Raw genomic sequence first — 24758 nt, forward strand, 5'->3', positions numbered from 1 at the left:
CATCTCCGGAGCTGCGGGCTGCCAACGTCTGCTCTAGAGGACAGTCCAGAACACTCTCTGGCGATCCAGCAATGGCAGGGCTGCACTTTGTACGCTTCGTGTACGAACGACAAACGTAACGGACGAATAAATAATGTCAAGAATGTACCACGAAACATCACGCCGCGTGTCTGTCCGTCCATGCGTCCACGCCTGTGCGTCCGTCTGCCTGCCCGATCGCCGCAGGGCACTTTCCACGGTCATGGCACTGGGCTCAAACATCATCTGCAGCAAGATTCCGGGACTGGCGCCACGTCAGCGGGCACTGTGCCAGAGCCGTCCGGACACGATCATCGTGATCGGCGAGGGCGTGCAGCTGGGAATCGGCGAGTGCCAGCACCAGTTTCGATTTAGCCACTGGAATTGCTCGGCGCTGGGTGAGAAAACGATGTTCGGCCGGGAGCTCAACAATGGTAAGCGCCCCAACTCAGCTTCAGTTCGGCAGAGGAGTTGACCCACGGTGTGCGGTCGCCCACGCGCCTGTGCGTCGTGTTGCGCGCGCGTGTGTACCGCACGCACGGCGCGTTCTATCGACGATCAGCAGACGCACGAGAGGGGTCTTCTTCCCCCCTCCGAGCGAGTTGTGGGGGTTGTCCTTGTTGTTGTCGTTTGACCATTGTTATTGTTTTGTTGATATTATTGTTGTTCGCTTATTTACACAGGGAATGCCTCACTGAGTCTCGTGATTTTTTTTCTTTCAGAGGATCCTTCCGAGTGTTCGTAATAGTGGGGGGCGGGGGGGGCGGTGATTGCAATGCGAAATCCAAGTTTAGGAAATTGCGGGTATTTTTTTAATTCCGATTTGGTAAATCTTGCCGCATCATGACGCCGGTACACAATGGCTGACACTTTTTGCCAATGCCGTCACGGCATCATTAATTCCCACCGTGAAGCAGCCGGCGCACAGTGAGGTTCTAATTTTTTTACACCCGCAGCGTTAATCAGGGCGGCCGCTGTGATCAAGACGAGGGAGCGTGCGGGTGACAACTGAGGCGGCTTTGTTCCCGCTGTCGTCATCGCGCTCCTGGATACGCCCAGACACGTTGTAATTGCATCCCGAGTCTTAAAGAAAATGTTGAGCCAAACAAATAATGCACACACGATGAGTAGTCGGTGTGCGAGGTGAAGATGTTGATGTCTTGGTTGATGGGTAGGCGGTTGTCGTTGGCAAGAAAACGTCATAGTTATTTGTTATTTTTTATCATGATTTTCTTTGAACCTATCTACGTGACTTTACCGAACGACCCAAGAATATGAATTCCTTCAGTCACGAAAGCTTTAAGTTAAGAGTCGGCAGCATTGTTTCAAGACGAGCAAACTCTGGAGCGGTTTCGACATTCGGTGTCTCGTCAGCAGGGTCAGGGGCTTACTTCACTCAATGCTGGTGAACTGGCGATCTTGCAGGCATGGTGGACCCTCCCTCCCTTGACGATATGCCGCCCCAATTCGACTTTAAATTGTACAAAACATAACTCACCTTGTATAATAATCAGCTGTTCTCTTGTAGTTGTGCACTCAGGATGCTTGGCTGATACGAGTTGAAGTTATTATTATTCAGAAGAATCGAACGCTTTACATCACGGATTTTGCCATGCTTCATCCCCTCGTCGCAACACGACACGTTTATCAATATGATCTTTCCAAATTAAGTCGTTGCATGCTGCATGCACCTGATGATTGTTAAACACGTTCCACTTGGCATAAACAGCCTTGATTCACTTCAGATATAGTTATTGTGTGTATGCACGTAGATGTCTCGCGAGTGTGTGTGCAGATGCGGGAGCCACTGATGCACCTAGCCTGGCACGGGCGCTGCGGCAACGTCACCACCACTCAGTGGCGAATGAGGGCTCGTTTTATTGTACCACCGATGCAATGTAAGCGGCGTGTCTGTTACGAGGGAGATTGCTGTACAATGGACAGAGCCGTCTTCCAGAAGACGATGCAGAATCAGAACCTTCATACCGGAGGAATCCGATGAGCTATAAAGCTCCTGCTCACAGATGTCCAGTCGGGGGGTAATGTCAGAACGTTACAACAGCCGAAAGACCCAAAGAGTAGCAAACTAAAACACGACTGGAGTGCAAAGTATTGGAAAATTATGGAAATCACTTGAAAAAATATGCAAAAAAAACAAAACTTTTTTGTTAAATCTCATCAGGGAAATCCCGCTGACCTATCAGCTTCTTTATTTCAGAAGCAACCTGGCCACAAACGATAGCTCAACTAAGTGGCATATCGTGTGGAAATGTATAGCTGCAAAGTTTCTGGTAGGAAACGTAGTGGACTAGAAGCCCAACCGGGATTAATTCACAGTAGGCAGGGGATTGTGTATGTCTGTGGATGTCTGTCCACGTGGGAGGGGAGGGTGGGGAGGGGCTGTGTGGGGAGGGTGGGGCTGGGTGGGGGGTGGGAGGGGTGGGGCTGGGTGGGGTGGGGCTGGGTGGGGAAGGGCTGGGTGGGGAGGGTGGGGCTGGGTGGGGGATGGGAGGGGTGGGGCTGGGTGGGGTGGGGCTGGGTGGAGAGGGGCTGGTCACCCCATGGTGCCCTTATATGGACTGGAACCCCAACCGGGATTAATTCACAGGAGGCAGGGGATTCATTGTGTATGTCTGTGGCTGTCTGTCCACGTGGGAGGGGTGGTGGCTGGGTGGAGAGGCGAGGGTAGGGAGGGGCTGGGTGGGGAGGGGCTGGGTGGGGAGGGTGGGGCTGGGTAGGGGGTGGGAGGGGTGGGGCTGGGTGGGGAGGGGCTGGTCACCCCGTGGTGCCCTTATAAAACTACTCACGCCGGCTTGTGCCCGCCCTCACAGTCGGGCATATTTGCGGAATACACCACGCCGCCGTTGACCCTGGCCATTGACTGAGCAACCCATCGTTCCTACCAGCTCCCTCCGCAAGAATGTGTTAACCTCAATAATGGAAGTGAATGTTGATTCTAAATGTGGAGGTAAAAACCGGAGGACCCGGAGGAAAAAATCCACACGATCTTTGAAGGGCTGATGGTATCTTGTCCTCTGGGTTGGTTTTGTATCGTATCGCTATGTGGAACCGTCTTCCGAAAGATTATTCATACGCGTCTTCGAGAAGACCAATATTCTCCGGATTATAGGACGCATCCCCCAACGTTTTACTTTCAAATACAAGTGAGTAGATTTCGTGTAATAATTCGGAGAGAGAAAAAAAATAACATTACGACAATTATGGTAATCACGCACAAGACCCATCAGTGCGCTTAGGTGTGGCTGTCTAATTAGACGCCCTTGTGAAAACCAAGTAATATCCTTATGCAAGAATGGCATCATGCGAATGCATATGAGATGTATATATATACTGTATCTCTCTCTCTCAATACTGTGCATGTGTCGTGTCCTGGCCGTCCTTCCATGCAGGCCTGTCCACGAGATTGACTTTAACGAAAGAACCAATGAGTAAAGAACTGTGCCCTCGAAATCTCCTCCCAGTTTGTAGCGTCGCAACATCATTCAAGAAGAGCGCTCACTGTGCAACTTAATTTTCTTGAAGTCTTCCCCCGGCTTCTTGCGGCACCTTCAAAGTCTCCCCCCCCCCCCCCCCCCCCGATAGAAGGTGACCCCTAGGATCTTTATCCCCTCTACGAGCATTGTTATACCGGGTGGACGGCTCTCGAATAGCCTGGGGGTCGCCGAAGATCAGAGTCTCACTCTTCCTCACATTTACCTTAGATCCCGAGGCGAAAAATAATCTATCCGCGAGTCCTAGGGTCTCCCATACTGGGGAGTCATCACCACAGAGAAATGACGACATCGTCCATGTACAGGGATATTTTTGCTTGCTCCCTACACCCCGGCATGTACACACAATCCACACAATCCACTGATTTCCTCTGACCGCCTGGGCAAAGAGCTCCATACACAATATGAATAACACCGGTGACATAAGGACACCTCTGTCGCACACCTGACCCAATTGGTATCTCCTCAAAGAGGACTCCATTTATCAGCAGGCTGCCCGTGAGCTTATGGTAGAGTTGCCTTATCCAGCCAATCAATTGTTTCCCCACCCCCATTCGCCCCAGAACCGCAAACAAGAAATCATGTGAGATACTGTCAAAGGCCTTCTCCTGGTCCAAACTGAGGAGCCCAAGGATCCGCCCCTCTCCACCGTGGTTTCCACAACCTCCTTCAACAGGACAAGGTTATCTGACATCCGCCTGCCCGGAGCCACACACTTCTGGTCGGGTTGGATCCGACCACCTCCTTCACCACCTTCCCCAAACGTGCTGCGATGGTCTTGGCAGGATCTTATAATCAGAGTTCAGCAGGGTGATCGGGCGCCAGCTCCCAAGGTCACTGCACTCCCCTTTCCCCTTATCTATAAGGGTTATCACACCCCCCTTTTCATGGAATCTGGCACTGGGCCTTCCTCTAAGACTTCTCTGTACATCTGCAATATGTCGTACTTGATGGTATCCCAAAAGGTAATATAGAATTCTGCCGGTATCCCGTCTTCTCCTGCTGTTCTGTGACGACGTAACCCTCCTACCACCTCATCTAATTCTGCCATCTGGATCTGCCTGTTCATTTCCTCTAGAGCTTCGATGACCTTTTCTACCTCCCCCAGCAAGGAGGTCCGTGCTTCTGCCTCCGACGACCTGCTGCTGTAAAACTCCTTGAAGTAATCCCTAGCTGCCTCCACTATCTCCTCTGTGCAGGTGTGAGTCTGCCCAGGGGCTCACCAGTTCCCGGATAGTATTCTCTGCCTTCCTACATTTCTTAAAAAAGAACCGCGTACACCGCTCTCCCTCCTCCACTGCCTTCACTCGTGCCCTGAAACAAACGTCAAGAGCCCTGCCACCCGGCAAGGCTATCAAACAAAACAGGTCTGCAGGATCAACTCATAGTATTTCTATCATCATAGTGCGTACGAAACTCGGTCGGTCGATAGTGACCTCCTCCGGCACGTCCTCTTTGAAAGCCACCCGTACACAATTGTGCCTCCTGGCGTGTATCGGGGTGAATTTCACCCCCGGTCCTCTGCGCCACCATCCTCCACGCTCCTGGGGCCGTCCTGCCCTCACAGGTCCAGTACTCGCATGCACAGCATCGTTTTGGGCACCTTGCGCCTACCGGCCAGCAGAGTTCGGCGTTTCCTCAGCCTTCCCTCCCAGGCTGGCTGACACTGCTTCCCTCCGCGGTGGCACCTCTCCTTTCCTTGCCCGCTGCCACCAGGCATCCTCCTCTGCTCGCCTCCTCCCGGTAGAGGTCGATGCCAGCACTTCGTCACTCTCCCCTCCGCCCGCCTCCGTCCTCCAGGCAGCCGCATCTCACCCTCATCCGTCTCTGCGGTAGTCACACCGGCTGTTCAGGCATCGGCGCATCCACACAACATCATGGATGCATGCCGGGTCCAAGCAAGAACATCTGCTGGACTACATAGTGACGGATCAGCGGATGCGAGCCCATGTCCTTGACACCAGGACCTATCGTGGAGCTGATCTGCCCTCTGACCATCGACTTCTGATCTGTAAGATGTGCCTGCCATTCTTCCACTCCAGAGGTGTGTGTGTACCCTCTGGACCCCATTCCAACATAAGGTGGCCTGGTCTCAGTTTGCTGATGAAAGATGCAAGTGAGAATTTCATCATCGCTTGAGCCTGGGGTTGGTATCGTCCCCCATTCCTCCTGACGTCGAGGGTAAATGGGCGAGGATTAGGACTGTGACTCATACAGCTGCAATGGCTGCTTTGGGTACGTGGTCCAGGCCTCCCCAGAGACCCTGGTTGACAGAGGAGGTGTTCAGGATAGTTGAAAAAAAGCTACAGGCCCACTCTCATCGGCTACAGTATCCTACATCAGAGAATGAGGAGCCTTAGCTCAGAAGTTCGGAGAGCCGTGAGGTGCTGGGTGGTGGTTGCGGGTTGCTGAGGAGATGGAGTCTCCCTCAGTGGCCCACGATCACAAATCCCTATTTAACTCCATCAAAAAAGTAACCTGCAGCGCCACATCAATAACCATCATTAGGGGAAAAAATGGCGATCCAATCTCCGACCCCCAAGAACAGGTTTGCAGATTTGCTGAGCATTTCTGTGAGGTCCTGGGGGAAGGCAAATCCCTCAGCCAGGAAAACATAGCACAAAGTGGGGATGACCCTGTTGAGGCTGCGGTGCCTCAAATATTGGAATAAGAAGTCACTCCCTGTGAGTGGCATGCTAAGGTGCCATCTGTTGAGGAAGTACTGAAGGCGATCCAGAGTCTGAGACCAGGAAAGGCACTGGGCAGAGATGATCTCTCAAGCGAAATGCTGAGGGAGGGTGGCGTTTGTGCACAGACTGCCCGACATGACATCATGACAACAGCCTGGACCACTGGATGGGTTCTGTAGGATTGGAAGGATGCCCTGGTGGTACCCCTCTTTAAGAAGGGGGACCGCACATACTGTAACAACTACAGGGGCATCTCACTCCTCAGTGTGCCAGGAAAGGTCCTGGCAAGGATTATTCAACATCGCCTTGCCAGGCACGCTGAGGAGAGGCTTGCGGAGCCCCAGTGTGGTTTCAGGAAAGGACGGTCTTGCACGGATGCCATATTTTCTGTCTGTCTGCTACAGCAGAGGTGTAGGGAATTCCAACAAGACCTACATCTCTGCTTTATTGACCTGGTCAAGGCCTATGATACCATCAGTAGGCCTGGGCTCTGGGTTGTTCTTCGTGCTTTCGGAGTCCCTGACCCTCTGCTCACGATCATTAAGGACCTTCATGACAGTGAGCGGGCCCGGGTAAAACTACGTGGCCGGGAGTCATAGCCATTCCCTGTACACCCTGGGGTACGACAGGGATGTCCTCTGGCTCCCACATTATTTAATCTAAATGCCGATGATTTGGTAATTGCTGCTCATTCAGAGGAGGAGTTGGAGAAGCTGCTGCTGAAACTGGAGCATGCCACTTAGAGGTGGGCCCTTACCATCAGCCCCACCAAAACTAAGCACCTGCCTGGGTATTTTGTACCATCCGACACTCCAACCCCACAACTCCCAATTGGTGATGGGGCAGTTGTGGAGAGAGTGGAGAGTTTCCCATACCTGGGCAGTGTGCTTATAACCGGCTCCAGTTTAACAGCAGAGGTCTCACTCCGAATCAGTCGAGCGGCAATGTTTTTTCATCGGTTGCGTAACGCTGTGTGGAAGCCTCCTGGTCTGTCGTTCCACACTAGGCTTCAGGTCTTCTCGGCCACAGTCATTCCCTCCCTTCTCTACGCTTGTGAAACGTGGACCCCCCTAATGGAACATCATCGCCGGTTAGAAACATTTAGGCTAGCCTGCCTACGATCCATCCTGGGTTTAACCAGACTGGATTGTGTGAGGAGCTCACAAATCCTTGAAAGATCTGGACAAGGTCCCATCGGTGAGCTCCGGCAATCAAGGCTGCGTTGGCTGGGTCATGTAGCCCGCTCACCCAGCCACCACATGCCTAAACAGCTTTTGTTCGGCCAGATCGATGGGGCCAATCGGGCGCGGCACGGGCTAGAGAAGAGATGGAGTGATGTGGTACAGGAGGACGTGGAGCTGAGTGGACTTGCCGATGACCGGTATGAGCGGTGTCAAGATCGGCCTCTGTGGAGGAGGCTCGTGAAGGACGCTACTGGGCAGTTGGAGGCAGTCGCCCTCCAACAACAACGGAGGGCGGAGGAGCGACGCTCACAATAACGAGCAGAACTCTAAAGCACAGCAGGTTGGCACAGTAGGGGCCACAGGTGGTGCATCAGCCAGTCATCTCAGTCAGTCGACCCGTGGGACTTGGGTCTGCCCCATTACCTCCTGCCCGCGGGCGTTCGACACTTCACGTGGCCTCAAGGTGCACATGGCCTGGCAAACATCGTGGTGACATCACCGCCACTTAGTGGCGAATGGCGGTTGTTGTGTGTCTGTGTGTGTGTTGGTGTGTGTGTGTCTGTGTGTGTCTGTGTGTGTCTGTGTGTGTGTGTGTCTGTGTGTGTGTCTGTGTGTGTCTTCATAGGTGCTCACTAACAGCACTTGCCCCTACAGTCTGTTAAGGCTATATAGGGGGATATTTGTCTTTGTGTCTGTGTGTGTGTCCGGCAAAATAACCCCCTACCTCCTCGCAGTGCCGGACGGGCAACTCTGTCGTGGACAGTGCTGTGGGGGGAGGCCCAATTTCTGATTGAAATTAATATTAAAAATAATTCTGCCATTTTTAAAAATAATAATAATAATAATCGATAAATAAATAAATATAACACACTCAAACCCGCTACCTCCCACAAGCACCAAACATCTGGAGGTCGTAAAAGGCCATTAAATAATAAACTCCGTGGCAAAGGGAGGTAAACGACTATCTGCAAAATCTCCAGATTGCCAAAGGACAGTTCACAAACAGGGCAAACGGACATTATAACTGATATATTTTTTTGTATAGAAAAAGTTGAAGCTTGGCTATAAGAATAAGTCGACATTATAGACTGCAGTATTCCTTATATTATCTCTTATTGTATCTTTCTATCTACGTGACTTTACTAAGTCACGTAGATAGAGTTCCTGCAATCACGAAAACTTAAGTCCAAACTAAGCTATATCTCTGACCTCGAGAATCAAAAGCACGGATCCCTGGATGCAGACAGGGAGCAAAAAGTAATAAAACCCTTGAAATACCGGAGGAACATCTAATGACATTACAAATCTCGGTTAAACATAAACCAAATAATAATCACAAGAGATTCGACCTAGGGTGACTCAAAATAGATACAAGAAAATAGGTCAAACACACAAGACCAGATAATATATATTCCATGAAATCAGAGCATCCCTGGCCACCTTTGTCTTCCAACAATTTGACACAAACACATGGTAGCCATAAAATACGTATGAAGGGAGAGTGCTTCCCCTCCCTAATAGGAGAAACCACGGAGAGAGGGGTTGGGAATGCAAACAAACAAAATGTGATGGTAAAACAGTCAAAGGTCGAAGGTCAAAAATGGGGGGGGGGGGCAGCCAGGCCGCTGCTGCCACGGGAGGAGGACGGTGACACAGGGCATCTGTTTTTTTTCTCTCTCGCAAGAGACGCGGAGAGAGGAGAGAGAATTTCACATTTAAGCTCGGCATTTAAGCTCGATAAGGGACAGCTCGGCGAGCGACAGGAGAGGGCGGCGAGCGGCAAGCTCCGGGGTGAGACTCTGCAATCAACCAGGGATGGAGAGACTTGCCGAGTAGCGATGTGTCACCGAGTACGAGTTTAGAGCTGACAGAATAATAATGGGCAAGGGTGTCTGCCACCAGCAAACGAACTGCACACGCAATCGGGCATCGACAAGCAGCACGGGGCAGGAGGGAGTGCGTGCAACGCAGCTCCTCCAGCAGTGGAAGGAGCCTGCTGCTGTCAGCGGACCAGCGGCGAGCGTGATCGAGCATCTTCAAGGACAAGCAACGTGCCGACGCAGCTCCTCCAGCAGTGGAAAGAGCCTGTATCTGCCAGCAGACGGGCAGCTAAGCCGACTCCCCGAACAAGAAAAAGCAACGAAGCCGTTGTAAGACACGCCCACCCTCACACCCTCACCGCTCCGCAGGGGACAAACACATTTTTGATACAAGGGATGCCCAACCTCGGCGTTTGCTTAACACAAGAAGATCTACAACACTCACACATCAACACATACAAGAAAACTCATGATAAATGCATCAACTATTAGCTGATAACGAAGAACATTGCGTCCCATTGAGTTACGTGGATAGAGACATTTAGAAGTATTTTAGTCGTTATTTTTTTCTCTTTCTTTTTAATTGCATAACTATTACCAATGAATTCATTAATGAAACTAAACGTTTAGAAACCTACGTTACGCGTCTACACACTCACAGGGAGAATATTGTGTTGAAATCGTTCTTTTGATCACAGAATCTTTCCCACGAATTAATTGAAGCCTCAGCCAATTGATAAGCATTTGCTGAAGCAGGCACACTGTTGCACACCATTGTCCCAAGACATTTCGTAACTACATTATCTTCCCTATGAATTCATTGTCGTATACTTTTGCCTTCGGGACATGTTTCTTTATTGCCCTTCGTATGAACGTCGTTGCATTAATTTTTAAGGACTTTTTTCCTATCACTGTATATGCTCGCGTTACTCTAAGGAATTAATCAATTATTCTGTTACCCAGGTTAACAACGTGATCAATGAGGGTTAAATGTATGGATCGATGAGGAGAACATCTCCAGGAGTACTGTGTTGACAATTCCAAGCATAATAGTTCGCATATTAGAGTGTTATGTTTTTGTTTAGAAATTAAAATTGCTTAACCCAGAAGTGTCTGAGTGGTGCCTTCCTAAGTTCATGCATAATAATCTTAACTGTTTCCTGCGGTGAGATTTGAATTTGGAGGCCTGACATGAACACACTAATACATAATCCGTAAATGTTAAAGCGAGAATAATTGTATTATACCGATTGATAATTCGACCCTAGACGACGAAGCAAAGTTTAATCTAGCATACTTACAGCACACCTGCATAACCTCATACAATTAATTGTGTGATCCCGATTGATAATACTACCCTCGTCAGCGAGGTGGGGCCTAATAATCATAAGGGCTTGCATTAGCATAATCGCACACAGATGTAGCGCCGTAAATGGGCTGCAAATATCCGCAATGGCGGACAGTGCCCATCAGGGGCGGTACAACTAAAATGGTGGGAGAAACCGTTATGATTCCTAGCCTGGGGGGTGAGGGGGCTGCGGGGTATTCTACAATCCCCCGCAGACCCCTCCCAACGGGTGGGGGCTGTGGGGTGTTCTACGATCCCACAGAGCCCCGCCCCTCGGATATAAACTGTATATAAGGAGGGCCTATGGAGAGGTTAGAGGCAGTTGCAGCTGAAGACTGAAGACCGAAGACTGAAGGCAGCTAGACAAGGACCCTGGACCCTCGAGCCCGCTGCCCTTCTAAGGGCCGGGTCGAGCTTGGACCAGTGGTCGGACGAGTACCATACCAGGGTCGGTCAGAATAGCTTCCCCGAGGTCATGGATAGCCGGAAGGTGGGAAGCCAGCAGGGGGCAGTGTTAAGCCACAATAGCCCGAAGGCTGTACCTTCCTAGCTATGGGGCGTAAGAGAGTTATTATAACAATATAAATAAACACACCGTGTTGCCTCTACTTTATCGTCTGCGTCTCCATAAAAGAACACGCTACATTTGGTGTTAGAAGTGGTCATGGAGACTTAGAAGGAGACGCCGTGCTCTGGGCCCGGACGGCGACGATATCGCGTCGGACACCGGGGTCATGGCGACCCCGGCCGCGGGTGACGAGCCGCTGCCGGCTATGCAGCTGCCCGTGCTGCCGCTCGCCGCCTTACCTCCTGTTCGCCGCTCGCTCCAGGAGGCGCATTTCTGCCTTACAGAGCTGCTCAACTCCGCCGCGACCATCCTCGGCGACATCCATCGCGAGGATGTGGCGCTGGGAATGGAGGGTGCGGCCCCCTCAGGCACGCAGCCGGTTCCCGCCATCAAAACTGAGGCCGCCGCCATCGCCGTTTCCGCTTCCGCCGGTGCCGCGGTGCACCACGGACCTGACGTCACGTCCGGGCCGGGCGGCGACTAATCTGCAATAACCTCGTCATCACAAGTGCGAGCACTACCCGCGGCCTCCATCTTGGGGGCAACGTCATCAGCAGCGGGGGCCGAGGAGTTCCCTGCCGACCGGCTGCATCCCGTACAGCAACGCCTGCCGGCGGTAAAATAGTTTTCAGCAGCCGGTGGAGATTGGGCTGCTTTCCAGCGTCGGTTCGACTCCCACAGGGAGTTGACCGGGTGGTCGGAGGCAGAGGCGCTCCGTGCCCTCCCGACCTTGCTTGACGACGACGCCTTGGCTTCATTCATTACGCTGCCGTTGCGGGTTCGCTCCACATTGCAAGGTGCTTTTCGCAACATGCAGGCCATTAATGGTCCGCCGTCCGACACCCGTCACCATTTTGACATTCGAACACGGACCACCTCGGAGTTGGCCCTTGCCTACCGCAGCGCGCTGCTGGCCCTGGCGCGAGCCGCATACCCGCGCCTGGACCAGGAAGGCATCGACTCCCTCGTCCTGCAGAAGCTGCTGCGCCTCGCTCGTGAGTTTCGTGTCATCCTCCTAGCGGCTGACGATGACGACTTCTCCTCCCTGCGAGCTGCACGAAGTATTCACGCACACCTCCTGCAGTGGGACGAAACCATCGCAGCCTGTGTCGATGCCACCAACAACGGCGACTCTGAGGATGACCAGCAGCCTGCGCGGGCCTTTGCGTCTGCCTCAACGAGCGGATGGCGATCAAGCAGCAGCAGCAGACCACGCGATGATATGCGCCGCCCGGAACGGGGGATCACGCCCTTGGACGGCTCATCGGTGATCTGTTACAACTGCGGCCTGTGGGGCCACGTCTCCTCCGGCTGCCTGGCTCCACGTCGCGGCAACGCAGGATCTCGGGATCAGGACCAGCGACAACCATCAAACCCGTGACAGACTCAGGCAAGTAGCGGCACCTCCAGCTCTCGGCCCCCACTCGACACACATGCAATCCATCACATTCCGTGGGTTGGGCGTGCGACGGACGGGGGAGAGCTAATAAATGGGAGTAAAGATCGAGCGCTGGGACCGAGTCAGTGGTCCCAGTTAGCCCATAGAGTAGTCGCTGCGGCAGCAGGATCCTCCTCGATAATTGGATTCATTGAGAGGGTGGAGGTCCTTGTGCTAGTCGACACGGGCGAGTCAGCAACAATTTTTTCAGACCTTATTTTCAATATACTTCCCCAGTCATGTCGTTCCTTGCGGCCAGTTGACGTCCCATGCTTCGCCGCTAATGGAGGATCGTTGGGAATAATGGGTATTATCAACATACAAATTCAAATTGGCGATATCAAATTAGAGGGTCCGGTGCTTGTTTCATCCACACTCGCGGTGCCTTGCCTGCTTGGTACTGATTTTTTGGCAAAAATGCCCATTAAAATCCTTGTAAATCAGGTATGTCCCCAATGCGCGCGATGAAAGCCTGCCTCTAATCCGTCGTGTCTTCCATTGCAACCTATTAAGGTATCCAGAGTGAACAAACTAGTTGCGCTCGACATTTTGGGGCCTTTCTCTGTTACTCCTAGGGGTAACAAGTACCTCCTGGTTGGGGTTGAATATTTTACCCGCTGGCCTATGGCTTGGCCACTACCCAACCAGTCGGCGGCAGCCATCACAGAGGCCTTCCTCCACGGCTATGTCCTGGATAAGGGTGCTCCAGAGCGGCTGCTGACCGATCAGGGAAATTATTTTTCGTCCAAACTGCTGGGTGAGGTCTGCGACTTGTTGGGCACACACCAGGTACGCACCTCCCCTTATCACCCTTAAATGGATGGCATGGTGGAGCGATTTAATAGGACTCTCACTGCCATGCTGAGCCACCAAGTATCCGACTCACAGATTGATTGGGATCTTCATATCCCCGGGGTTCTGGCCACCTATCGATTGGCTCCTCATGCCATTCTATTTAATGTATGGCAGGGAGGCAAACCCCCCGGTGGATATTCAATTACGCGTCGCTCAGAGTTCCCTAAATTCAAACTTTCCGAGCACATTCGGTTAAATATCCGCAAGTTTATGGAAGCAAGAGTGGCGGCAAAACATAATTCGGAGGCCCGTCAATTGGCCAATGAGCGCCTGCGGAATCTCAAAGTTTCCTCGCATACATGGTCCGAGGGTGACAGGGCATGGATTCACTGTCCTCAAGTACCATTGTCAACGTCACCCAAACTTTTAAAACCTTGGAGGGGGCCCGTAGATGTTGTGAAGGTCGTTCGGCCACAATGTGTAAAAGTCCGCCATAGTAAACGATGCTGGTTTGTGCACCCGTTGCGCTTAAAACCCTTTTTACCATTTCTTGATACTCAAACTACACAAAGGGGCCGAGAACGTGAATTGTCCGATGAGCCGAGTCGTGCGGTTGCCAAGCCTAACTTTCAGTATAGCCGTGTGCTTACCCCTCCGCAGTAACGGCGCCACGGAAAACTGCTACGGCCACACGGATCGCCTCATGCCCAGGCACACGCACTCGCAATTGTTGTACAAGTTTTGTTTAATTATTGTCATTGTATTTGACAGCTGAGACGGCTGAATGCTACGTTGGGGAGGGGGGGGTGATGTAGCGCCGTAAATGGGCTGCAAATATCTGCAATGGCGGACAGTGCCCATCAGGGGCGGTACAACTAAAATGGCGGGAGAAACCGTTATGATTCCTAGCCTGGGGGGTGAGGGGGCTGCAGGGTATTCTATGATCCCCCGCAGACCCCTCCCAACGGGTGGGGGCTGTGGGGTGTTCTACGATCCCACAGAGCCCCGCTCCTCGGATATAAACTGTATATAAGGAGGGCCTATGGAGAGGTTAGAGGCAGTTGCAGCTGAAGACTGGAGACCGATATATAAATAAACACACCATGTTGCCTCTACTTTATCATCTCCATCTCCATAAAAGAACACACTGCACATTCGCATACATTAATACAATTTAATTATGTGCACAATTTAGCGCATAATTACATCAATTAACATAACTTCGGACAGTTACGCATATTTCCACATTTCCTTTAATTATTATTATTTTCACTAAAATTTCAAGACCCAGCATATACAACATCCCTCCCCTCATGGCGTCTGTGACCACCACAGGGGCTAAACAGGGTCTCTGGACGGGTGCGAGGGGCTGGTAACCCTCCACCTTCAAAAATTTAGCTCAAAACCACGAATTATAAATGTAACTAATAAGCTTGTGCCGGAAGCCCCATGGGGGACAGGCGTCTATGACGTCTCTTGGCCAAACCCCAATTGGCGGAGCCAGGAGATTGAATCTCTACCCTCGGGGCTCCTCCAGAAACAATGAAAAGCCACTTCGTGTGGCCACGTGGAATGTTCGAACGCTCACTGCGAGGAGAGGCTGCCACTCCTCTATTCGACCGGTACCGCCTGGATCTCTGTAGCATTCAGGAGGTCCGGTGGACCGGTTCTGGCTCCTGCCACCATGAGGGGTGGACAGTCCTCTACTCGGGGCAGCAGACTGCCAAACAACAGAGAGTGGCTCTTCTTTTGAACAAAAGAATGAAGAGGGTGTGGGAGCGTGGCGAGGAGTGGTGGTCGTGGTTACTTATTCCCCCACCGAAGACGAACATCCGTGGAGGGATGCAGGCAAAGCCGATGAGTCAGATGCCTTCTATGATCTGTCACAGGTGCTGGCTAAAGTGGCCCCTCGGGATAGTCATCTTGTTGGGTGACTTCAATGCCCGAGTTAGTCATGATGCTGGCACCTGGTCTGGAGTGATTGGAGAGCATGGGCCAGATCAGCTCAAAAACAACGGTAGGAGGCTGCTAGATTTTTGTGCAGCCCATGGGCTTGTAATTACCAACACGCTGTTCCAGCATCGGCGCATCCACACAACATCATGGATGCATGCCGGGTCAAAGCAAGCACATCTGCTGGACTACATAGTGACGGACCAGTGGATGCGAGCCCATGTCCTTGACACCAGGACCTACCGTGGAGCTCATCTGCCCTCTGACCATCGACTTGTCATCTGTGAGATGCGCCTGCCATTCTTCAACTCCGGTGGTGGGTGTACACCCAGGACCCCATTCCAATCTAAAGTGGCCTGGTCTCAGTTATCTGATGAAAGTTGCAAGCGAGAATTTCATCATCGCTTGCGGCTGGGGTTGGCATTGTCCCCCACTCCTCCTGATGTCGAGGGTAAATGGATGAGGTTTAGGACTGTGACTCATGCAGCTGCATTGGCTGCTTTGAGTAGGCGGTCCAGACCTCCCCAGAGACCCTGGCTGACAGAAGAGGCGTTCAGGATAGTTGACAAAAAGCGACAGGCCCACTGTCATCGGCTACAGAATCCCACGTCAGAGAATGAGGAGGCTTACCGCAGCCTTCGCTCGGAGGTTCAGAGAGCCGTGAGGCGCTGCAAGGATGGGTGGTGGTCGCGGGTTGCTGAGGAGATGGAGTCTGCCTCAGTAGCCCACGATCACAAATCTCTATTTAACTCCATCAAAAAAGTAACCTGCAGCGCCACACCTATTAACATAACAGGTTTACAGATTTGCTGAGCATTTCTGTGAGGTCCTGCGGGAAGGCAAATCCCTCAGCCAGGAAAACATCGTGGCAGAAAGTGGGGATGACCTTGCTGAGGCTGCGGTGCCTCAAATATTTGAAGAAGTCACCCCCTTTGAGTGGCTGGCTGAGGTGCCATCTGAAGGCGATCCGGAGTCTGAGACCAGGAAGGCACCGGGCAGAGATGATCTCCCAAGTGAAATGCTGAGGGAGGGTGGCGTTTGTGCACAGACTGCCCTATATGACATCATGACAACAGTCTGGACCACTGGACCGGTTCCGCAGGATTGGAAGGATCCCCTGGTGGTCCCCCTCTTTAAGAAGGGGGACCGCACAGACTGTAATAACTACAGGGGCATCTCACTCCTCAGTGTGCCGGTAAAGGTCCTGGCAAGGATTAATCAACATCGCCTTGCCAGGCATGCTGAGGAGAGGTTTCAGGAAAGGGCGGTCCTGCACAGATGCCATATTTTCTGTCCATCTGCTACAGCAGAGGTTTAGGGAATTCCAACAAGACCTACATCTCTGCTTTATTGACCTGGTCAAGGCCTATGATACCATCAGTAGGCCTGGGCTCTGGGTTGTTCGTGCTTTTGGCGTCCCTGACCCTCTGCTCACGATCATTAAGGACCTTCATGATGGTGAGCAGGCCCGGGTAAAACTACGTGGCCAGGAGTCAGAGCCATTCCCTGTACACCCTGGGGTACGGCAGGGATGTCCTCTGGCTTCACATTATTTTACATCTATTTTGACCACGTTGTTCATGAAGCCTTCAATAGCTGTACCGGGGGAATCTCCATTTGGTACAGATATAATGGGAGGCTGATCGATGCCCGAGTGCGGTCAAGGGATGGCTCCATATTGCTCAACCACGTTATGTATGTCGATGATTTGGTAATAGCTGCTCGTTTAGAGGAGGAGTTGGAGACGCTGCTGCTGAGACTGGAGCGTGCCACTAAGAGATGAGGTCTTACCATCAGCCCCACCAAAACTAAGCACCTGCCTGGGTATTTTGTACCATCGAACACTCCACCCCCACAACTCCCAACCGGTGATGGGGCAGTTGTGGAGAGAGTGGAGAGTTTCCCATACCTGGGCAGTGTGCATATGACCGGCTCCAGTTTAACAGCAGAGGTCTCACTCCGAATCAGTCGAGCGGCAATATCTTTTCATCGGTTATAACGCTGTGTGGAAGCTACCTGGTCTGTCGCTCCGCACTAAGCATCAGGTTTTCTCAGCCACGGTCATTCCCTCCCTTCTCTACGCTTGCGAAACGTGGACCCCCCTAATGGAACATCTTTGCCGGTTAGAAACATTTAGGCTAGCCTGCCTACGATCCATCCTGGGTTTAACCAGGCTGGATTGTGTGAGGAGCTCACAAATCCTTAAAAAATCTGAGCAAGGTCCCATTGGTGAGCTCCTCCAGCAGGCAAGGCTGCGTTGGCTGGGTCATGTAGCCCGCATGCCCAGCCTAAACAGCTTTTGTTCGGCCGGATCGAGGGGGCTAAACGGGCGCGGCACGGGCTAGAGAAGAGATGGAGTGATGTGGTACAGGAGGACGTGGAGCTGAGTGGACATGCCGATGACTGGTACCAGCGGTGTCAAGATCGGCCTCTGTGGAGGAGGCTCGTGAAGAATGCTACTGGGCAGTTGGAGGCAGTCGCCCTCCATCAACAACGGAGGGCGGAGGAGCGACGCTCACAACAACGAGCGGAGCGCCGGGTGGCTTTGTGTGTGTGTCTGTGTGTGTGCCTCCCATCCAAATCCCATCTGCCCATAATTTCGACCCCGCGTCTCCCCCCCCCCACCTCCCACGTGTCCCTGCTCCACCACCCTGCTGCTCACACCGCCCCCCTCCCAACAACCCCCCCCTCGTGCCTGTGCTCCCTGACACGAGCAGGTAGCCGAGAAGCGGCCTTCATGCACGCGGTGATCTCGGCCGCCGTGGTGTACGCCATCACGGTGGCGTGCAGCCAGGGCGACTGGAGCGAGTGCGGCTGCGACCGCGCCAAGCAGGGGTGCTTCTACAACGCGCAAGGGGGCTGGCACTGGGATGGCTGCTCGGCCGACCTTAGCTACGGCCTCGAGTTCTCTCGCCTCTTCGTGGACGCGCGCGAGGTCAAGCAGAATGCGCGCACGCTCATGAACCTGCACAACAACGCCGCCGGGCGCAAGGTGTGTGAGTGCGCGCGCGAAGGCATGCATGGGTGCGCGTGGGTGCCCCACCTTGCTCTTCGTCTTCCCACGACGCCTTTCAATCAGCTGTCTCCGCAGATGACGACGACACGCGTGCCCTTCGTTTACAGATCTCACTCTCCATTTGAATCGGAAAGGTTTGACGTCAATCATCGGCGCGCAATGACTTCATTTACTCGTGAACGCATACCATAGGGGGCACGCGGCGGTGGTATAACGGGTCAGCAAATCAGAAGTCTTCGCTTGGGTCCTCCGGGCGCGGCATGACGTTCTAATTGCGGCAGTAAAATGAGCTTAGTTGTCTCGTGGTTGTTGTTATTTGACTTGCATCCCACTGGGATTTTTGCACACAGCGTTGGTGTACGGTACTATTTCAGGAATATTTTTTTATTTTTTTCCTGTATTTTCTGTTTGCACAGTCACATAATCACTTTAAGATGTTTTCTTGTTCATGTTTTTTGTTTGTTGCGGTTGCACCCGATTCAAGAGCCGAATGGCTCACAGGGCTATACCTAATAAATGAACTATGAACTATGAGCAATGCCGCAGTTAGGCGACTGGCACGCCACGTGCAGTGGGGTGAAGTGTGGGGGTTATCCAAGACGTCTGGCCACTGTGGGAGAGCAGAGCAACATGCCCTCTATAGGTGAGGGCTCTTGAGGGCTCCCTCGATTGGATGGCCTTCTGACAGCAGTGGTGCGACAAAGCAGGTTTACAGTGCTGCACCTTTACCTGTTCCTTGCACCTGACATTGGTGACTCCATTTCCATTGAGGACCTCCTTCCTCCAAGGTCCTCTAGGTCAGCGAAGCCGAACAGGAGCTCACACAGTGCTTTCATCTTGCTTGCACGGCCACGGGGATGGAGGTGGCCACCCACCCACCTCCTCTTGAGACAACGACACTTTTCTGCCTTGCAGCTCGTTTGCCCCGATGCTCCTTGACCGCTCTCGATAGGAGTCTCCTCTCCCCCTTATCACACCTGCAGGCCCATATCTGAATGAAGGCGATCGCGTGGCATGCAGGGAATTATAATGACGCCTGTGGGGCTCTTTTTTTCTGCAGGCGATTTCCCCAAACCGAGCACTCCTCCAGATCCAATCCAACGCAGGTGCTGAAATGTCTTGGGGGTGAAAAGCAAAATATGACCCGTCTCCATTTCTACCCCCCACCCCCCCCAGGCGTCCAGAACCTTCTTACCCACACTCCCTCGCTTGACCTCTCCACCCGCCACCCCACCCCTTCCCTCCCCACTCTACTCGCCTCTCCCCCCCCATTCTCCTACCTCTTCTCGTCATTTTTCCAGCACAATGCCTATTTCTTCCGCAGCATTTAGCTGGCACAAAGCGGATCGGAGAGGATCAACGCCAACAGCGGTTTTGTAAGAAACACAAAAACATTTGACCTCCTCTCCTTCACTCGTACGAGCGACGCCGCCGTTAGCGATGCCTTCACCGCTCACCTCTCTCTGTCTCTCTCTGTCCACTTGTCCCCACCTACCTCGCCGATGCTCTCCCGCCCTCTGTCTCTCTCTCCCCCACTCGGCGCCAGGTCCTGGAGGAGAAGATGAAGCCGGTGTGCAAGTGCCACGGCGTGTCGGGTTCGTGCACCACCAAGACATGCTGGACCACGCTGCCCAAGTTCCGCGAGGTGGGCTCCGCGCTCAAGGACAAGTACGACGAGGCGGTCCACGTGGAGCCGGTGCACGGCGGCCGCTACCGCTACCCCCTCTTCCTCAAGTTGAAACGCTCGCGCGCCCACCGTAAGCCTCTCGACACGGAGCTCGTGTTCACCGAGCGCTCGCCCAACTACTGCGAGGAGAACCTGCTGACGGGCAGCGTGGGCACGCGCGGCCGCCTGTGCAACCGCACGTCGCCGAACGCCGACGGCTGCGAGCTGCGCTGCTGCGGCCGCGGGTACAACACGCGCGAGTACACGCGCTCGTGGAATTGCAACTGCAAGTTCCACTGGTGCTGCCATGTGCTCTGCGGCACGTGCAGCGAGAGGGCAGAGGAGTACACGTGCAAGTGACGGCGGCTCGCTGGGAAGCTGGCCCCGACTCTTCCGCCCGCTCGATCGCTCGCCAGGTCGATTGTCGGACGTTGCCCCCCACGAGCCTCGCCCCTGGCCAACAATCATGTCCGGACAAAAGTGTCAGCGGATGTCACTGCCTGATGGAGATGGCTGTCGTTCCGCACCTGGCAGTTGCCCTCAACTCCCCCCCCCCCCACCCCACTCACCACCCCACCCACCGCCACCCTGCGTGATTACCGACGCGGGGGGTCGGGGCTAGGCGGATTCCTGCAAGAGTGAGCTCTGCAATCGGCTCCCAAGCCTGGGACAAAGTAGCCACCGAGATCTCAGCATGATGGGAGAGTGAGGAGTCTGCATGTCGATTGCAAAAAAGCCAACGCTGTTTTCTTTCTCCTCGTGATTCGTCACTGTATATTTTCTCGTTTCGATTATTTATTGAGCGGCGCGGCGAGCGCGGACCTCTGTAGCTCGGTGGCCCTTACCTGCTGACATCAAATAAGTATTAGTTTTTGTTTTCAATACCCCACATGTCTCGCCCTGTGTCCACCCTGTGTCCACCCCGTGTCCACCACGTGTCCACCACGTGGGTGCGCCCAGAGCTGGTCCATCAGCAGGCCGCGTGTGGTGCGGCACAGTGTGGGCACCTCCACCTCCGTCGAGGTGTTTGGCCAGCTTGGAAGAGGGGGTCAAAACACCCTCAAACAACACTGAAGCAATGACACAACGGAGCGATGATGATGGGTGGCCATACTTGTCCTTTGTTTTTACATTGAAAGAAAACAAAAGTGAGGATGTTTATTTAAAAAAAAGACAATGACGGCAGTGTACCTCGCCTCATCTGTTGTAGTAATTTGCTGCAATACAAATTAAATTACCTATAAAATAAATAAATAATAGCCTGCCAGTACGCTCGCGCAGCTTAATAACTAGGGTCCAGTTGCTGGGAAGGCTGACCCCCGGCTCCTCGCTCACGTGGGATCCACTGCTCCCCTCTTCCGTGTCCTGGGGAGGGTTACTGCTCACCGACTCCCCCCCCCCCCTTCGCTGCGGCCCCTCGGGGCATGATTCGTGGCTGGCGCTTAGCCACCTAGGATCAATTCACACAATCTCCGCGCACACTCACACCCACTCACTCGAAATCCGACGTCGCTCCTCTTCCGTGCCACGCCCCAATCGCGCGCGCGGGACTCGGGGTCAGGGGTCAGAGGGCAGGGACGTCACTCGCCGATTGGGGGGTTGTCTCGGAGATTTATTTAAAGGGCTGTATGAACAAACTCACAGGCACGCCGCCCGTTCACCCCACCACAAGCTAAACAAAAGGTCGCACGAATAATCTCGCGTGTACGCGGCCCGTTAGCCTCACGCACACATTAAACGAAAGGGCGTATGAGTAATCTCACGTGCCCCGGTACGAGTCTGCCGCCGCTCACCACATGCACACGCTAACCACGAGCTACACGCATGGGCAAGCGCAAACACGTGAGTAAATACACCGTCACGCGCAAACATACGACGCACACCAACATGCATCCATTCCACCCTCGCAGAAACCACACGACAAGGTTTATTGATCCCCAGCAGTTTATTCTCAGCGAGTCCGAGGCTAAATTACCGGAGTCAGTTTGAGTCAGTAGTGCAGGTCTAACCTATCTCCCGATAGTCTAAGACCCGATCTGTATCGCCTCTTTCAAATCACTCTCCTAAGACAATCTCCCAATGGCCTCGATATCTTACTCTCGGGAACTCACGGTTCGACTCGTACGGAGCTGCTGGGTCGGATCCTCGCTGCACTTCGACTCGTCACACGGACGTTCGAGTGGATGGGAAGTCGACCGCCCCAAGTGCTGGCTTGAGTAGAACACGAACTAACTCTCCCTACCTTCTCTACCCTTTTTATTGTACTCTACATCAAAGATAAATGAGCGCTGATCTGCTGGCCTCCCGTCCAATCAGGTGGCTCGGATTTCCCGCCACTCTCCCCGGACCGGTGCCCTCTCAGACGTCCGCTTTTCACCCTCTAAACAAGCGCATCTGTCCCACCAATCAGAGGACCGGCCCTGTTTTTCCCGCCGTTCGTGACTCCGTACCCCCCCCTACCTGCCTGCTGACCCGTGTGTGTTGTGGGTGTTTTCTATCCGCGTTGGCTCAGCAGCCCCGTCGTGGCCACATGATTACAACCCAAATCACGGCGCCGCGGTGCACGTTAGCCTCGGGGGAGGTCGCCCAATTCCCTGGTCGCAGGAAACCGTAAAGTTTGGTCCCATGTGAGGGCTTCTGGGGGAAAACCTGTCGGCCAGGTGACCTTCCCTCGGGGCTCTATGTGGGGGTGTGTGTGTGTGTTCATGTGGGGGGTGGTGAGGGAAGAGCAGCGTCGGCCCCGTCGCTCGGAGGTGGCGGCGTCGAGGCCATGGAGTCGGCAGGAGGGCTCCGCTGCTGCGGCACCACAATGTCGTTGTCCATGTAGGGAGATGGAGCGCAGTGGATCGTATCGTCTCTGCTATGTTTCAGAATCCGTGTGATCACCCAGTCACATCGCCTACCTCCAGTCACAGCTCCTTAAACAAACTACATCTCCCCAACAAGGCAGCCTTCCCGCTGCCGTGTATTGTGTTTATGGGATAACAGAGGTGTCTATTATCCCATACGCCTTGACCAAAACGACTGATTGTCCGCTTAACACCCTAACCCATAAACCACTATTGGTGACAGTGTTGTTTGAGAGCAGCTATTAAAGTCGCTGCGGCAAATGAGGTGGTGGCTGGCCGAACCATGACTCGCTGTTTGTCTCCGGCGTGATGATGGATACAGACCAGACCAAGCGGAGGCCATGTACCAGATCGGATTTTGGTTACTGATGTTAAAGTGATTGCGTTGCAAGTGTGGTCACAATGCTTCTGTACGTGCTCACTCCTGAAGCTCGGCGGGTGTGGGCAACTCCACGGGACTGCATTCACTTTAAATCGAGGACATGGGGAACGTGTTTTTCCAGCGCTAATCCCATTTATTCAAAATAAGTGCGCAATTACACACTGAGATGCTCTTACATATTCAGGCATGAAGCACAATGGGCACATTACCTTTCGGTATGTTAATAGACGTACGGATTGTACCTTCAAAATTAACAATCGAATGCTAATATCCTTAAAGACAAAGGATTGGATTCTAGGGGGGAGTTATAAGGCGGCTCAGAAGCAGAGCTCAATGCCATTTCGAGAGGAAACTTGATTAGGCTGGACGCTCGACTCGTCGTTCTGCTGATCGCCCTTCTACCACGAGACAACGCAGCCTGGCGAGCACAATTGCGTGGCGACAGACAGGCGACTTTGCTTCGGGAGAGTTAGTGTGGACATCTTCAGACGGGTTCCTGACATCGATACACCGTGAATCTATTTTCATGGATAATCTTTAAACATGTTCGTCGTCAAATTGGCGTGATTTTCTTGTATTCGACGCGAGTGTCATTCTTGTATTAGCAGTTAACAAAATCAAAACTCAACGCTAAACATACTTGCGGCCGATAGCATATTTTTGACTCCATTACACAGCTACTGTTACGACGCTCACATGGCGCAGAAACACTCTCCACAGCCCCACGCATTCAGGGGCAAGAAGCCATTCTTGTGTACTGTGTGTGGGAAGGCATTTGCACATTCTTCAACTCTTCAAGCTCATCAGAAAACACACACGGGCGAGAAGCCATTTCCGTTTTCTGTGTGTGGGAAGGCATTTGCACGGTCATCAATTTTTCAAGACCATCAGAAAACACACACGGGCGAGAAGACATTCCCATGTTCTGTGTGTGGGAAGGCTTTTGCATGGTCATTAATTATTCAAGACCATAAGAAAACACACACGGGCGAGAAGCCATTCCCATGCTCTGTGTGTGGAAAGGCATTTGCACAGTCATCAAAACTGAACAGGCATCAGAAGATCCACGATGATAGGAAACTGAAATCAAACGTTGAACTTCAAGGTGCTGCAATGAAACCTGAAGAAGATTCCACCTTCGATCCCATGCAGTTGGATCCCGAGAGATGGTTGGATGTAATGGAGTGGCTCGAGAGTCAAACCGAGAGCTCGGAATGACTGAAAAATAATGTTGCATGTGGTTTACCTAATTAAGCTGTATTGAGTACATTTGTGTGTTTATTTTAGACCAAGTAATACATTACAATTGAATATATCCGTAACCATGGGGACATGATGTCACCGTCCTGCCCCCTGTGCATGACGTCACCATACGTGACATCATCGTACCGGAGGCGAGCGTGACATGACATCACTAACTACTATACATCACACCTCCCCGTGAAAAAAAATCAGCCGACCCGGCTGCAACCCTTACAAAAGTGGAGCCCCGGCAACCCAGATAGATAGACATTAATGT

General features: G+C 52.8%; 1 protein-coding gene across 1 annotated transcript; it reads left to right on the forward strand.

Moving 5' to 3' along the window:
• Positions 1–225: 225 nt before the first annotated feature.
• On the forward strand, positions 226–23956 carry LOC142917091 (protein Wnt-7b-like). The gene is made up of 3 exons (XM_076061788.1): positions 226–452; positions 18044–18318; positions 19889–23956. Exons 1-3 carry the CDS (start codon positions 242–244, stop codon positions 20366–20368), a joined length of 966 nt encoding a protein of 321 aa, XP_075917903.1. The 5' UTR covers positions 226–241; the 3' UTR covers positions 20369–23956.
• Positions 23957–24758: the final 802 nt, after the last annotated feature.

Source organism: Petromyzon marinus, unplaced genomic scaffold (assembly GCF_048934315.1).
Source record: "Petromyzon marinus isolate PM22_M1 ecotype Great Lakes invasive population unplaced genomic scaffold, UKy_Petmar_22M1.pri1.0 PM_G_Scaffold_41, whole genome shotgun sequence".
Lineage (NCBI taxonomy): Eukaryota > Metazoa > Chordata > Hyperoartia > Petromyzontiformes > Petromyzontidae > Petromyzon > Petromyzon marinus.

What these genes read in the sequence shown, in the direction of transcription:
- LOC142917091 (XM_076061788.1), top strand. Translation starts at nt 242, where the DNA reads ATGGCACTGGGCTCAAACATCATCTGCAGCAAGATTCCGGGACTGGCG. An exon ending in CGGCCGGGAGCTCAACAATG is followed by an intron (nt 453 to 18,043) that starts GTAAGCGCCCCA and finishes TGACACGAGCAG; the next exon opens with GTAGCCGAGAAGCGGCCTTC. An exon ending in ACAACGCCGCCGGGCGCAAG is followed by an intron (nt 18,319 to 19,888) that starts GTGTGTGAGTGC and finishes ACTCGGCGCCAG; the next exon opens with GTCCTGGAGGAGAAGATGAA.